The sequence below is a fragment of the Coregonus lavaretus genome (assembly GCF_964263955.1).
Source record: "Coregonus lavaretus genome assembly, chromosome: 2".
NCBI classification, from domain to species: domain Eukaryota; kingdom Metazoa; phylum Chordata; class Actinopteri; order Salmoniformes; family Salmonidae; genus Coregonus; species Coregonus lavaretus.
The window spans coordinates 46,888,043-46,902,922 of NC_139989.1; the positions used below are offsets into that span (position 1 = coordinate 46,888,043).

The 14,880-nt window shown below is 46.0% G+C and overlaps 3 protein-coding genes across 5 annotated transcripts in view; 2 read left to right on the forward strand and 1 right to left on the reverse strand.

The window, feature by feature from the left end:
* The window catches only part of LOC311139287 (microtubule-associated serine/threonine-protein kinase 1-like), a gene marked incomplete at both ends in the record, with an annotated part of 91,908 nt that extends 88,516 nt beyond the window's left edge, over positions 1-3,392 (forward strand). The window contains 6 exons of the mRNA XM_084174173.1: positions 40-270; positions 471-700; positions 889-1,011; positions 1,116-1,252; positions 1,409-1,596; positions 1,720-3,392. Coding sequence (XP_084030299.1) covers positions 40-270; positions 471-700; positions 889-1,011; positions 1,116-1,252; positions 1,409-1,596; positions 1,720-3,392 — 2,582 coding nt within the window. The remainder of the gene's footprint in view (positions 1-39; positions 271-470; positions 701-888; positions 1,012-1,115; positions 1,253-1,408; positions 1,597-1,719) is intronic.
* Positions 3,393-7,024: 3,632 nt separating this feature from the next.
* Positions 7,025-12,224, forward strand: LOC311149988 (cysteine protease atg4da-like). Of its 3 annotated transcripts, none has more exons than XM_084187217.1 (11): positions 7,025-7,334; positions 8,034-8,303; positions 8,392-8,475; positions 8,606-8,779; positions 8,931-9,207; positions 9,311-9,378; positions 9,478-9,626; positions 9,736-9,814; positions 9,901-9,977; positions 10,243-10,362; positions 10,864-12,223. In XM_084187217.1, the coding sequence occupies exons 2-11, from the start codon at positions 8,117-8,119 to the stop codon at positions 11,047-11,049; spliced, it is 1,401 nt and encodes a 466-aa protein (XP_084043343.1). In that variant the 5' UTR covers positions 7,025-7,334; positions 8,034-8,116; the 3' UTR covers positions 11,050-12,223. The 3 variants fall into 3 exon arrangements, with proteins under 3 accessions (XP_084043343.1, XP_084043344.1, XP_084043345.1); XM_084187218.1 differs by having other exon boundaries at positions 7,036-7,183; positions 8,056-8,303; positions 10,864-12,224; XM_084187219.1 differs by having other exon boundaries at positions 7,049-7,334; positions 8,056-8,303.
* Positions 12,225-12,593: 369 nt separating this feature from the next.
* Positions 12,594-14,435, reverse strand: LOC311150028 (galactose-3-O-sulfotransferase 2-like; the record flags this gene model as incomplete). The annotated part of the gene is made up of 3 exons (XM_084187272.1): positions 12,594-13,503; positions 13,709-14,026; positions 14,317-14,435. 3 exons carry the CDS (start codon positions 14,433-14,435, stop codon positions 12,594-12,596), a joined length of 1,347 nt encoding a protein of 448 aa, XP_084043398.1.
* Positions 14,436-14,880: the final 445 nt, after the last annotated feature.

The following is a 14,880-nucleotide window of genomic DNA, read 5'->3' on the forward strand; positions in this document are numbered from 1 at the left end:
TACATTATATTATTCCTCCATCTTTCTGCTCTGCTCCAGACAAACTGCTGAGGCCAGCAGATGTACCAGTGGGAGCCATCCCCAGCCCCAGCAGTACTGTGACTGCTGGGGCCACAGAGCCCCAGGGGTCCCGGGCCACCAACGAACTGGTCCTGAGGAGGGTCCGCCACAGCCAGCTCTCAGCTGAGGGAGAGAAATGCAACTCGCGACCCGTGACCAAGGTCATCAAGTCTGCCTCCACCACAGCCCTGTCTGTCATCATACCTACAGGTGAGGAGCTGGAAGGCAAGAGAGTGTGAGGAGAGTGGGGCAGTCTGTTGCTAATGACAATATTAATGTTAAACAGTAAAACAGACTTGTTTGGAAAATAGTATATTTCTTATAGACTGTATATTGCTTTGACCTTCAATTGACTTATTCAGATGTTTTTTCTCACACTTTATTCCTGTGATTCTCTCCCCCCTCCTCAGTGGAGCAGCATGGTACGTCCCCTCTGGCCAGCCCCATGTCTCCTCGATCCATCTCCTCCGACCTGTCGTCTCGAGACTCCTCCCCCAGCCGAGACTACTCACCCACGGTCAACGTGCTGCGTTCGCCCATCACCATCCACCGCTCTGGGAAGAAATACGGTTTCACCCTCCTAGCCATTCGAGTCTACATGGGAGACAGTGATGTCTACAGCGTACACCACATGGTCTGGGTGAGACAACGAAAGAGATGCTATGTTCTCTGTTCGTTTATATGGAGAAAGCAGTGTTAAGTAAACATTACTCTATTGAAGAAGTTCTGTATCATAACAAAGCAGTGCTATAATTGCAGTGGAAAAACAGAGACTTGTCCAATAGCATGATGACTTGTTTGATTGATGTTGATCTGTATCAATCACAGCATGTGGAGGACGGAGGCCCTGCCCAGGAGGTGGGACTCTGTGCTGGTGACCTCATCACTCACGTGAACGGGGAGTCTGTCCACGGGCTGGTGCACACTGAGGTGGTGGAGCTCATTCTGAAGGTGAGAGGAGAGGAAAGAAACCAGGTGTGTTTTTCTCCTAGAGTATAGAATACAGGTGAAGCCTAACATACACTGTACGTTTTTTGTTTCCGTTGTTTCTCCAGAGTGGAAACAAAGTGACAGTGACCACCACGCCCTTTGAAAACACCTCCATCAAGATTGGTCCTGCCCGCAAGTCCAGCTACAAGTCTAAGATGGCACGGCGCAACAAGAAGACAGGGGCCAAGGAGGGACAAGAAAGGTATAAGTGGGTTTCTCTGCACAGCAGCTGTGTCGGCTACACTAGGATTTCAGATGAGCGCTGTACAAATCAATGTCAGTGACTCTGTTTTTCGAACTCTCTCTCTCTCCTCTCATCCTCCCACCTCTCTCTGTTCCCTTCCCTTCTCACTCTAAGTAAGAAGCGCAGCTCGTTGTTCAGGAAGATCACCAAGCAGTCGAACCTGCTCCACACCAGCCGCAGCCTGTCCTCTCTGAACCGCTCTCTCTCATCAGGGGACAGCCTCCCAGGCTCCCCCACCCACAGCCTCTCTTCCCGCTCCCCCACACAGAGCTACCGCTCCACCCCCGACTCCACCTACCTGGGTCAGTATGAAGGGCATTACTCTACCTACATTACTGTACAACACTCCTCTTAGCATCTGCACACTCACATAACAAAATAATACAGTTTGAATGATTGCTGTATGTCTCCTCTTCACTCCTCAGGCAACTCTTCTCAGAGCAGCTCTCCAGTCTCCAGCACCCCTAACTCCCCGGCTGCTTCCCAACACATGAGACCCAGCTCCCTGCACGGCCTCTCCCCCAAGCTGCACCGCCAGTACCGCTCAGCCCGCTGCAAGTCAGCTGGCAACATCCCCCTGTCCCCCCTGGCCCACACACCCTCCCCCACCACCTCCTCCCCCCCACCCCCGTCTGGCCACATGGTGGGTAGTTCCAACACCACCCAGGCCTTCCCAGTCAAGCTCCACTCCTCTCCCCCTGTGGCCCGTCCCAGGCCCAAAAGCGCAGAGCCCCCCCGCTCACCCTTGCTACAGCGGGTTCAGTCGTCAGAGAAACTGGGCGCGCCCATCCTGCCCTCCTCTTCATCTTCATCGTCATCTTCCTCGCCCCTTGCAGGGGGGGTGTCGATGCGTAAGCACAGCCTGGAGGTGTCACATGGGGACTACAGGAGGGAGTCTTTCAACTGCGAGCACAGCCTGCAGAGTCTGCTAGAGATGGAGGGAGAGAACGGGCCCGTTCCCCCCTCTCCCTCATCTTCCTCCTCCCCCTCTCCCCCCACGGTTGGAGAGACAGGGTGCCTGAAGCCTGCAAGGAGGCCGGGGAGGCAGGAGTCGCCCCTGAGCCGGGACACACTGCTGACAGGGAGGGAGAGAGCTGCCCAGACTACAGCATCTGACCCTCACACTGACAGCACACCTGTTAAAGTGGAGCCCAAGACCAGCGCTGGTGAGACAGCTAAGACATTAACCCCTTTTGAGACTCTGAAGAGAAAAGCCTCCCCAGTACCAGGTGAGGCCCAGCCTAGCCCAGCGTCAACCCCCTCCACTCCAGGGGCCAAGTCCAGCCCAGCAGACAAACCTCTAAGCTCCAGTGCTCCAAGCTCTGAGACAGCCAGTGGAGGCCCTAAACCCACTGAGAAGGCCCCAGACCAGGCCACAACCCAGAGTCCGCTCTCCCAGGAGCGTAAACACCAGGCTGTCCAGACAGACACCACCCCAGTAAGCAAAAGCCAGGAGAAGAGTGAGGAGAAAGGGAGTGTGGGCCCAGACAAAGCCACTACACAGAGGGCGGGAGCTACAGAGGTGGCCAAGCCAAGTAAAGACACACAGATGAAAGAGGCCACTTTGAAAGGAAGGATGGGGGGCATTGACAAAGCCACTGAGACCAGGGTTAAAGGACCTGCTCCTCCAGTCCCAACCCAAGCACCAGCCCCAACCCCAGCCCCATCCCCTCTTGCCATAGGCCCAGGTCCAGCTTCAACAAAATCCAGAGCAGACAAGGTTTCAGTTCCGTCGAGTAGCTACCGAGAGGCCAGGGAGGAGAGGAGTCACCTGGAGGTGGTGGAGGAGAACCCCATGTCCCCCTCCTCCACCGCTGCCTCCCCCTGCTCCAGCAAGTCACGCCCTGTCTCCCCTGGTGACAAGGCAAGCTTTGTGACTCAGCTGACCAGTGTGGCCAAAAACGTGCTGGGGCCTATGAAGATGGGATCCCAGGAAGGGCCCAAGGGCGTTGAGGAGAAACGGGGAAGTTCAGCAGGAAAGTCTGAGGCTCCGTCTGGAGGTAGTCGACGGGGGACCCAGGGGACATCTCCAAGTCCTGTCGGCTCAGCTCAGCCTGAAAAGGCAAACACAAGGAATTCAGGTAAGCACCACTTCTGATCTGCGAGCGAGGGACAAACCTGGGATCTCCCAGAAAATACTTTATGATCGGAATATCATGCCACCATATCAGGCACAGAATGGGGCACCCTCAAAAAAGGGACAAAAACATGTACGCCTAAAAAACACACACCAAATATATAGAAAATACAGACCTGTAGATAAAACAAGAATATGTGGAGGAATGTGCTTTAATGCTGTTCTCAAATGTGTGTTGTATGTACAGTTGAAGTCGGAAGTTTATATACACCTTAGCTAAATACATTTAAACTCAGTTTTTCACAATTCCTGACATTTAATCCTAGTAAATCCTAGTCCTTAAGCTATTTTGCCACAACTTTGGAAGTATGCTTGGGGTCATTGTCCAATTGTAAGACCCATTTGCGACCAACCTTTAACTTCCTGACTGATGTCTTGAGATGTTGCTTCAATATATCCACATCATTTTCCTTCCTCATGATGCCATCTATTTTGTGAAGTGCACAAGACCCTCCTGCAGCAAAGCACCAGCACAGCATGATGCTGCCACCCCCATGCTTCACGGTTGGGATGGGGTTCTTCGGCTTGCAAGCAACCAACTTTTTCCTCCAAACATAACGATGGTCATTATGGCCAAACAGTTCTATTTTTGTTTCATCAGACCAGAGGACATTTCTCCAAAAAGTACGATCTTTGTCCCCATGTGCAGTTGCAAACCGTAGTCTGGCTTTTTCATGGCGGTTTTGGAGCAGTGGCTTCTTCCTTGCTGAGCGGCCTTTCTGGTTATGTCGATATAGGACTAGTTTTACTGTGGATATAGATACTTTTGTACCTGTTTCCTCCAGCATCTTCACAAGGTCCTTTGCTGTTGTTCTGGGATTGGTTTGCACTTTTCGCACCAAAGTACGTTCATCTCTAGGAGACAGAACGCGTCTCCTTCCTGAGCGGTATGACGGCTGCGTGGTCCCATGGTGTTTATACTTGCGTACTATTGTTTGTACAGATGAACGTGGTACCTTCAGGCGTTTGGAAATTGCTCCCAAGGATGAACCAGACTTGTGGAGGTCTACCATTTTTTTCTGAGGTCTTGGCTGATTTCTTTTGATTTTCCCATGATGTCAAGCAAAGAGGCACTGAGTTTGAAGGTAGGCCTTGAAATACATCCACAGGTACACCTCCAATTGAGTCAAATGATGTCAATTAGCCAATCAGAAGCTTCTAATGCCATGACATCATTTTCTGGAATTTTCCAGGCTGTTTAAAGGCACAGTCAACCTAGTGTATTTAAACTTCTGATCCACTGGAATTGTGATACAGTGAATTATAAGTGAAATAATCTGTCTGTAAACAATTGTTGGAAGAATTACTTGTGTCGTGCCAAAACTATAGTTTGTTAACAAGAAATTTGTGGAGTGGTTGAAAAACCTAAGTGTATGTAAACATCCGACTTCAACTGTATGTACTGTATGTGTAATGTATATAGTAAAAGCGTGTCTTCTTGCATGTTCCAAATTGTACATGAGAGATGAAAGAGAATATTTAAAGAGATGAGGAAAAAAATCCAACAGACCTGATGGTAGTGAACACTGTGAACATCATGTCAACAGCCCCCACACATTCCCAATGTAAACAGCATGCCTATAGGCAGGCTTCTGTCACAGTCTGTCACCACGAGGAGGATTACCCATGTCCGTCAACTCCAGTGCCATCTTTTCACTCAGTTAAAATACAAAAATAGCACCTTGTTCTTTTTCTCACACAGTACCTGGAAAAAATATTGAGAGAAGAATTGTTGCATTGGTGTAACATGCATTGGTGTAACAAATTGAGATGTGTTGCTAACTGAACTAAGATGATGACCTGCTTGCTAAATGTGGAACTTGGAATTGTATTGTTTAAAGGAGAGCTGAATGAATTTGTTTGAGTGTTTTAAGGGCTGAGTCCTGGTTGGATTTAGGTAGACTATCTGAACTTGCACAGGGACACTATGCAATGGGCTTTTTAGGTATTTTCCTGTGTGTCCCCTACTTAATAAGTTTACAATGTACCCATGAACGGATGTTAGGGAGGTAAAGGTTTGCAATAAGCCAAGCAAGCAGATATATTGTTTTACGAATTGTCTCCATTGACTCCATCCACTGGGCACACACTGGTTGAATCAATGCTGTTTCCACGTAATTTCAATGAAATTACATTGAACCAACATGGAATAGACGTTGAATTGACGTCTGTGCCCAGTGGGCATTGTGAATTGTGCAATTATTTAGGTTCTGAAATGAATACAGTGCTAATGAATTGAACTAAAGAAGAGGAACCCATATGTCTCTGTGTGTGAATTAAGTGTGGTCAGGTGATGAAATAGATACTATAAAATGGGAGTATTGTTTGAGACTTACTCGTACTCTGGCAACATAGGCTAGAACTCTCCCTTTTCAATGTATGCAAAATTAGCGTTGTATAATGTAATGTGTGAAGAAAAGTGCTTGTTTACAGTGATGTGTAATTATATGCAAGTTCTATGTAGAATTCCTAGTCAGATCTGAGAGCCCGCGTAGACCTAGGCAGCACTCTCATCAGTGACATAACTGAATATGTTCATGCCCATACCTGTATCAGACTGCCATCTTGTGGTCATCACAAGACTGTCCTGAACATAGTATTTGAGGTCAAAATGTCATTCACACATAATCAGTTCACAATTTGATGACACAAGATTAGATTTTATCCCACATATTACCTTCATATCTTCATGATTTTCTATTTTAACCACTATTCCATTCATATAGCTACTAGAAACTTGTTTGTTTGTCTAAATACAGTTTGAAAAAACGTTTTGTGTGTATTATGACCGATAAAGAGAGACGTATGATACTGATACAGTGCTCTTAGGAGATGACAAACAGCTCATATTTAGATGAATGCTAGTTAAAAGCTTGTGTTGTGTATGAGCGGATGTGCGTGGAAATTGCACTTTATTTTGTGTCAAATGTATTTATCTATTTATTTGTATTTATTATATTTGATTATTTGTCAATTGCTCTCAAATGGTTTACTTGTGCATTGTTCTTTGAATTGTTATTTATATCTCTAAATTGTAAATCTACAAATGAATTTACCAAATCTGTGTGGTTGTCCTATTTTGTGCAGTTCTACTTCTGTCATTCCATAAGAGTTGCAATACACCATGGCCTCTGTCCATGTTGACTTATGTGTGAGTTTAGACTTTTTTATGACACTTCTCTCAGTTCATTGTTGTCCATGTCATTTTATTCCCTAGGCACTGTTATGAAACCAATGCAAAAAAGCCTAAAGTGTAATAAAATCCTGAAAGAGAATCCTTCAATTATCATGTGCCTGTTTGTGTTCTTGTTGTGAGCCATAACTTTGACCGAAAACTTCTAAATGGATTTCAGAAGGGTCTATAGCGCGGCCACGTTCAGCCAAACTTTGTCCAACCTTGCAGATAGACATTTCATGAATAGAGCCTACATGATTCCTTATTCGATATGTCAGAGAGGCATGTTTGTTCTACGTAGCATATATCTGAAGGTTCCAAAACGTTGCGTCATGCTGAACGAGCCGCAATGATGGAGTAAATCAATGGAGTAAATGAAACTTTGGTCCTTTATTGACCAATCACGAATCACGATGCCGATTGCCAAGTAGACAAACAGGAAGTCAGGCCGCTAGCTAATCACTTCAGTAAATCTGGGATTACTTGTTCTTGAAAGTCAGCTCCAATTCAGACAAGTTTTTTGTTGACAGTAGTTTGTTTGTAAGTGAAACAAACAAGATGACATGTGTAAATAAAGGTAAAGGACAAATTATCGACCAGCTATAAAGAGCTCTGGAGAGAAGAACAGCTAACGTTAGCTTGTTTACAGAATACAAGAAGACATGGACGTCGTTGGCTAGCTAGATAACGTTAGCTCGCTGTCAATTAGCTATTAGTTCACTAGCTATGTAAGTTAGCTAGCAAATAGCTAGCGTGCATTGAGTTAGTTTAAGATTTGAAAGCAATATACAATATTTTTGTTAGCAATAGTTTTCCAATGTAACGTTAGAACACATTCAGCCAGCAAGAAGTTCGTCATTGGCAAATGAATGCCAACGTGCTTGCCATTGGCATTATGTTGGAAAAAATGTTGACGATTCATCTGTAATGTTAAGAGACATGTAACTAGCTACCTCAATCCTAGGCGTGTCACCTGTAATGTTAGCTGGTTGTCAACACAAATATTATTACTTACGTTAAACAATTCAGGTGCTGATTTATCACACAGTTTATCACAGATTGTTAGCTCGCTACTGATATAGGCTAACCAGCTATAAAATCTTTCAATGTATATTAAACAGTTGGATGCTAGTTACATACGAAGGCAGATATAGTTATATTGTGTGAGTAACTGCATTTTCAGTGTCTGCTTAAAAGAAAGTGCTGCTCCACCATTATTTGCCAGAAGATACTGACCCTACCGTTACGCTTGTTTAAACTGAGCTACACTGGGGTCAGAACATAATCATAGTTACATTAAGACACTGTGGAGCCAGCGCGAGAAATGGCTTGAAAAACGTACTACTATGTTCCGTGCAATCAATATCTCTCAGCTTACATCAGAGCTTTGCCCCTGAGGTAATCAAGGTTTCTTCTTGGCTGAATAGTCATTGCTGTGTCCACTCTCAGGTTGCTATGGCAATAAGGAAATGACCTCCAGACTCCAGACAGTTGGTCAAGCCCAGTAGTCATGAATCCCAGTTCTCCCTGTGAGGGCCAGAGCCCTGAGGGTGACCCTCCAGAAGATTGGTTCCACCTCTCCACCGTGTCTCTGGGAACTCAGGGCTCTTATGGAAGCCAGGATGACCCAGAGGAACCTGAGGAGAGAGGCAGACTCAAGTCCAAGTTGGTGTCAGCATGGAACAATGTCAAATATGGTATGTGTGCCTAGAACCTTTTTGACCTAACAGTGACCAGTCACTTACTGTTTGTCATTTTATAGTTTGTTTTCCTTTCCTCATCCAGGCTGGTCATTCAAGTCAAAGGCCCGCTTCAGCAAAACCTCTCCTCTGACCATGCTTGGACAGTCTTATTTGCTCAGTCATGGAGGTGAGAGATGTCCTGTTGGTTGGGTAACTCCACCCTTTTAAAAAGACTCACACCTAATTGTAAACTGGTATGTAACTGTATTTGAGACAATTCTATATTCAAGGCCAGTGTCTGTCCTGTGTTTTGTCAGTGGAGAGGGAGTCCTTTCGCCGGGCCTTTGCCACTCTGCTGTGGCTGACGTACAGGCGGGGCTTCCCACAGCTGGATGGTTCTTCTCTGACCACAGACAGTGGCTGGGGCTGCATGCTGCGCAGTGGACAGATGCTGCTGGCACAGGGGCTGCTGCTACACCTGCTGCCGCCAGGTAAAATAAAAAACACACTTGTGCATGTGGGACACACACACACACACATACATACAGATACATGTTTCCAGCAGCATCTCAAAGTATCTCCTGAGTAACACACTACTACAGTTTATCACTACTTAGCCTTGTCCCTCTCTATTGTTGCCAGGCTGGACCTGGCTCTCTGCCCACCATGTGTCCAAAGATGACATGGAGGTACAGGAGTCTCGCTCCTTGGGTCCAGAGGTGACTAAGAAGGGAAGGAGGAAGAGCATAGCGTCCTTCCTGGAGAGCCGGACTGAGGTCACTCACAGACGGGTGGTGTCCTGGTTTGGGGACCATCCCATCGCCCCGTTCGGGCTGCACCAGCTGGTGGAACAGGGAACAAGCTCAGGGAAGAAGGCGGGGGACTGGTACGGCCCCTCCATTGTAGCACACATACTTCGGTGAGAACTTAGAAGAAGCTAAACCTGCCCCCCCCCCCCCCAGGCATCTGCATTCAGGACAATACATCTTCCCTTAGTGATGTGGGGTATCTGTTTGTTTTAGTAAGGCTGTTGAAGCAGCATCAGCAGAGGTGTCCAATCTGACAGTGTATGTAGCACAGGACTGCACTGGTGAGTGTTCCCTTGTTATCTCATTCTCACTATTTGGCAGGGTGCCCATCAGACTATAGTAATAGATGGTATCATTATGTGGTTCCTGTCCCTGTGTAGTGTACATAGATGACGTGGTGAGAATGTGTGAGCGACCTCTATCTGAGGGCTCCAAAGGACCCAGTCCAGCCTGGAAGTCTGTCATCATCCTGGTCCCTGTGCGCCTGGGAGGAGAAGTCCTCAACCCCACCTACATCAAATGTGTCAAAGTATGTGTCAAGTCAGAGTAACATGCTAGAGACATGCACACAGACACTGACAACCACAAAACACAGTGAGAGATTGGTAAATCATGCTTGTGTTTTTATCTATCCATAGAACCTCCTGAGGTTAGAATGCTGCATTGGAATCATCGGCGGCAAGCCCAAGCACTCTCTGTTCTTCGTTGGGCATCAAGGTAGGTGTATGGTCTTCCTGTTGTCATTCTGTATTTTTACAGTCCTTGTACCCTCACTCTGACCATGCTCATGTTTCCTGTGCTAGACGAACAGCTGTTGTATTTGGACCCCCACTACAGCCAGTCCACAGTGGATATCACACAGGATAACTTCCCCTTAGAGGTAATGGAAGGTGCTCTCTTCCTGTTTTGGCTGTCTGTGTTTGCAAACCCTATACATTATTCTATATCCATGACACTAGCCCAGCTTCTAGACCAAGATTGTATCTCGGTCTAGCAGTATAACACTAAGCCACTTATTTACCAATCTGTCTGTGCTTGTTTGGCAACACTTTCGTGTTACAATCAAGATAAAATCTCGGTCGAGAAACTGGGCTACACTGACGCCACAATCTCTCGCCTTAATGGGGCCTTGTTCTCCCCTGCAGTCGTTTCACTGTAAGTGTCCCAGGAAGATGGCCATCAGTCGCATGGACCCCAGCTGCACTATAGGCTTGTATGCCAAGAGCCAGAAGGACTTTGAGTTACTGTGCTCAGCTGTTAGCACGGTATGTGGGGCACACACACACAGGCACTATTGCTGCTACTATTTATTATTATTTATCTGAGCTATACTGTATATTATTTTTGTGTATATATTTTCAAACATTAAAATTGTTCATTTGTTACTACTTTGTATTACTTATTGTGTATTATTATTTGTATAAATGGGTATTGCACTGTTGAGGAAAGCTTGCAAGTAATGCGTGCATGTGACCAATAAACTTTGATTTTATTTGTGGTGTCCTGGTCAGGGGAATAGGCTGGCTATGGATTTGAACCCTGGACAAGATGCTGTTGTTTACTCTTGAGTGATCAAATATGCATATATGAAGAGTACGCTGTATAACTGGTGCAGGACATGTTTTAGTTGCAAGGAGCCATGTACATTATTGCTTTTACAGTATGTCGTAATACAGTCATGCCCATTGGTTAATGGTTACATTGAGATGAGGGGAAATATAAGAGCTCTCCTAGAGATGGTTCTCTCATCTCTTTCTCTTCCCCAGGCTCTCTCGTCATCAACAGAAAAGTACCCCATCTTCACCATTGCAGAGGGTCAGGGACAGGATGGGGGGCAGGAGGATGAGAGCGATGCACCCCCAAACTCTATCACCCACATCCTGACAAAGGACAAGGAGAGGCTGAGAAGGACCAATACCAGCAACAGCATGGATGAGTTTGTGTTATTGTGAACTAACGTAGCAGGCGTAAAAGTTCTAAGCTAGGTTGAATTAGCTGTATCCCTGAAAACCAGAACATCCGGTTGTTGGCAACTCCGCTAAGGGTGCTGTGAACAGACTGACTTAATGTGCCCTGAGTGGTCAGCAGGGAACATAATTAATATACCGACTCATACACATAGTTACTGAACTGAGCTTTATCAGTGGCAACTACTGACAAGGGGGGACATGCTCCAGATTTAACCTTTATCCCCAACCTCCACAGGCAATAACTAGGCTTGGTGAGGTGTTGCTGAATAGAACAGGCCAATGACACTATTCTCGTGTATTTATTCGTTTTAGATAATTATTTATTGTTTTAAGGTGACGTTGTGATGAATGTAACAGAAGGTTTTTAAATGAAGGTTTTTGTATAATTGTTTTTAATTTTAAGGTTCTGATATTAGTATGGTTTTGAGGTTCTTATGTTAAATATCCTGCCTTCAACTTCATTGTTTACTATTCTACATGAGGGATCCTACATGAAGTCATGTCATGGGTGACTCTATGCCCAGCTGAAAGACACTGACTGACCCTATTTCATCATTGTGTAGATAGGCTGCTCATCCCATAGTCCTCTCCACTACAACCTTTTGTTGAAATACTTTGTCCTGCATTAGACTCGACAATCTGGGCTCTGAGCTGCTGTTTGACGTCATGTGACAGGATGTCTGCTCTGTGAATGGATTAGGAAATTGGATTCCTTAGACCTTGGGACGTGCACATGGAACTGGTGAATGGAATCAATTTGTTTTAGAAATGTGTGTATTGGTTTTATATGTGGTTGAGTGGGGAGAGTATAAAATATTAATCTTAAAATATGCATCAGTCAATTTAAGAGGCACATTCTGGGCAATATGGGGTTGCTTTTGCCCTGTTTTTTTTTCCCGGAATGAATGTTTTTTTTACATGGAAAGTGAGTGGCACAATGCATTCAATAAAAGCTATCAATAAAATAAAAAAAATCACCCTACTTCATCAGATGGATTTAGTTTAGGCCATACAAATTTGAATTACATGTTTAACAGATACCCTGCTGTGCTTCTACATCTGCATTGCTTGCTGTTTGGGGTTTTAGGCTGGGTTTCTGTATAAGCACTTTGTGACCTGCTAATGTAAAAAGGGCTTTATAAATACATTTGTTTGATACCCCTCTTGTTTTCTGCCCACCCAAAAAATCTGAAAAATTGTACTGAAAAATGTAAAGATTATAGCTAAAATAATGGCCTCAAGCTTCTAGTAAAGAGATACGCCACTTCCTTTCGGATTATGGCTGAACTATTCCTCTTTTAGCCTCCCCAAGGCTATCTATTGATTAGGTCACTAAGAGTTGAATTAAGGTCGCTATAGTATTTTAACAAGAAGGTCCACATAAAAAAAATCTGTTAAACATTTGGAAAGATACTCTATGGAAAGAGACCCTCTAACAATGTTTGTATTTTTTGTTTATTGGAAAAATACATCAAAAGCAGAGGAATTCTGAGCAGTGTAGAATCTAAAATGGAAAGTGCTGCACATTAGTCTGTAGGTATGGACCTCATGTCATGGCCATACTGCTGGAAATAGAGGTGAGAGTGGTACTGTAGCTCAGGCAGCACTAGTCGCACACAAAGCCCCTCTTCCTGCAGAGTCAGGTTCCCTCGTACCTCGTATCCCAGGATGGTGACTGTGTCGGTCTGCCAGGGCCTGACCAGGTCCTCCAGCTCACCAGGGGGCACCCCTCCCCTGGCCACACACTTCTGTCTGAGCCTCTGTGTGGAGGCCCTCAGCAGGGCCACCTCCCTGTTCAGTCTCCCCAGGCCATACTGCTCAGCTTTCTCCCAGAACACCTGCAGAAATAAGTTGTAGAGCAGCACGTCCAGACTGTTCCAGGCCCGGAGCCTGGCCTTGGTGTCCTCCTCCAGCGGGGTGACGTCCGAGGGAGCGCGGACGTTCAGGTGCACATAGGCCAGCTCCTCAGGCTCCAGCTGCAGCAGAGCCCCCAGGAGAACCAGAGACTCATCAAAGTGCTCAGCGATCATCACCAGCTGGAAGGCCTCCTCCAGCTGAGCCAGCTCCATGGGCCAGGACGCGTTCCACTCCTGGCTGCTGAGGCCCAGGTCAAAGCTCATAGGGTTCCTGGCTAGGCCATTCCCCGGTTCTGTAGGGTCCCAGTAGGACTCTGGGGCCTCCAGGAAGACCGAGAGGGCTGACTTCCTGTTAGCCGTGTCAGCTGCCTTTTTGGATAGAGTGAAGGCGGGTACAGTGGAAGTATAGTAGCTGAAAACAGACTCAAAGGTCCGTAGAGGATCACGCAGAAGGGTGATGTAGATGGTGTTCCTGGGCATCACCTGTCTCAGCTGTCCCAGGTCCAGCCGCATGTGGCTGCAGAGCATGTCGAACTGAGAGGAACCCGGTGGCAGCTCATCCACAAAGTCTGCTCGGAACCTGGAGCCATAAGGAAGGTAAAACCCATGTTAAAGTAGTGAAAGTTATCTGTAGTTAATATCCACCAAACGGAGGGGCTCCAAATGTACCACAGACCTGACAGTAAATTTGATTGATAATCTGAACATTGCAATAGAACAGATCTACTCATCAGATGAATAAAGGTAACCGTATCTTACAGGAGACAGTAGTCGTGTGCCCATACCTATCTGGGTAGCTGAACTGGTATGCGTAATAGGGGAAGGCGAAAGTGAGGCTCTCCTTCTCCCCAAGGCGGAACATCAGATTCTGGACAGTGCTGCTTCCAGTCTTGTGTGTTTTGAGGAAAGCTACAGGCGGAGGGCTCCTCCTTGTCCTCATAAAGGTGTACCCATTGGGGTCTCTTTGATGCTGCAGATCGGGGGTCTGAACCTCCTTCCTCCTGTTAGGGGCAGTGTGGGATGGGATGGGTGTGTTAGGAGGAGCATCGTCAGAAAGTGCTCCCCTCTCCTCCACCTTATGGCCCTTGTGCCCAGAATAGTGGCTTTCGAAAAAGGAAAGAGAGAGGATTTCAACTGACATCTAGGTAAACATAGTCTCTACAGAACTTTTGCAGCTTAGCTGTATGCCATGACAAAATACTCCTCATTAATCAATTCTGTATTTAAAAGGTTTTTTAATCCGTAAATGCATTTACATAAATATATGTTGTGTTTCTCTGGTACATTGTTACAATAACCACTGAGCTAAATCTATTAGTTTTACCACCAGCTACAGCTACAGACAGTACATAATGGTGGGGAGAGAGAGAGAGACAGACAGAAAGTCCCTTACCTTGGATGCTGCAATGACTGAGTAGCCAGGAGCATGAGTAACAAGGTGACACACAAAGCCATCAGGAGACCCATCACACGGTGTCTCCAAAGTTGGGTGGACAACCAGCGGAGGGTCATCTCCTTTCCGTGGCCCACCCGAAACACTTTCCTCTGGAACCTTCTTCCCTCCCAGCATGGTAAATAGGCTCTGGGACTTTGAAGGTGAGACTGGGTTCCGGAGCTTAAAGAAACTGAGAGATACCTGACCTCACCCTCTAAGCTGGCTCAGCGAGATGTCACGCAGCCAGCCAGCAACTCTCCAGCCAAGAACTCATGATGATTGAGTTTTTGACTAACAAGATTTGAGACTGTCTATTCTATAGCTTTGCTGCTGTAAACAGTCGCGTACGATGCAACTGCAATATGACAAGGCTAATGTCCTATTCACATGTTAAGAGAAGCAATCACTGTTTCTGTATATTAGGGATGCCAAATACTAAAAGCTAAACTGGACAAAAAAACAAGAGACAAGGACATTAAGGAAAATAAATAAATACAATAAATTAGATAAAATTAAAATAAA

What these genes read in the sequence shown, in the direction of transcription:
- LOC311149988 (XM_084187217.1), top strand. Translation starts at nt 8,117, where the DNA reads ATGAATCCCAGTTCTCCCTGTGAGGGCCAGAGCCCTGAGGGTGACCCT. An exon ending in GCTACACCTGCTGCCGCCAG is followed by an intron (nt 8,780 to 8,930) that starts GTAAAATAAAAA and finishes TATTGTTGCCAG; the next exon opens with GCTGGACCTGGCTCTCTGCC. An exon ending in TGTAGCACAGGACTGCACTG is followed by an intron (nt 9,379 to 9,477) that starts GTGAGTGTTCCC and finishes GTCCCTGTGTAG; the next exon opens with TGTACATAGATGACGTGGTG.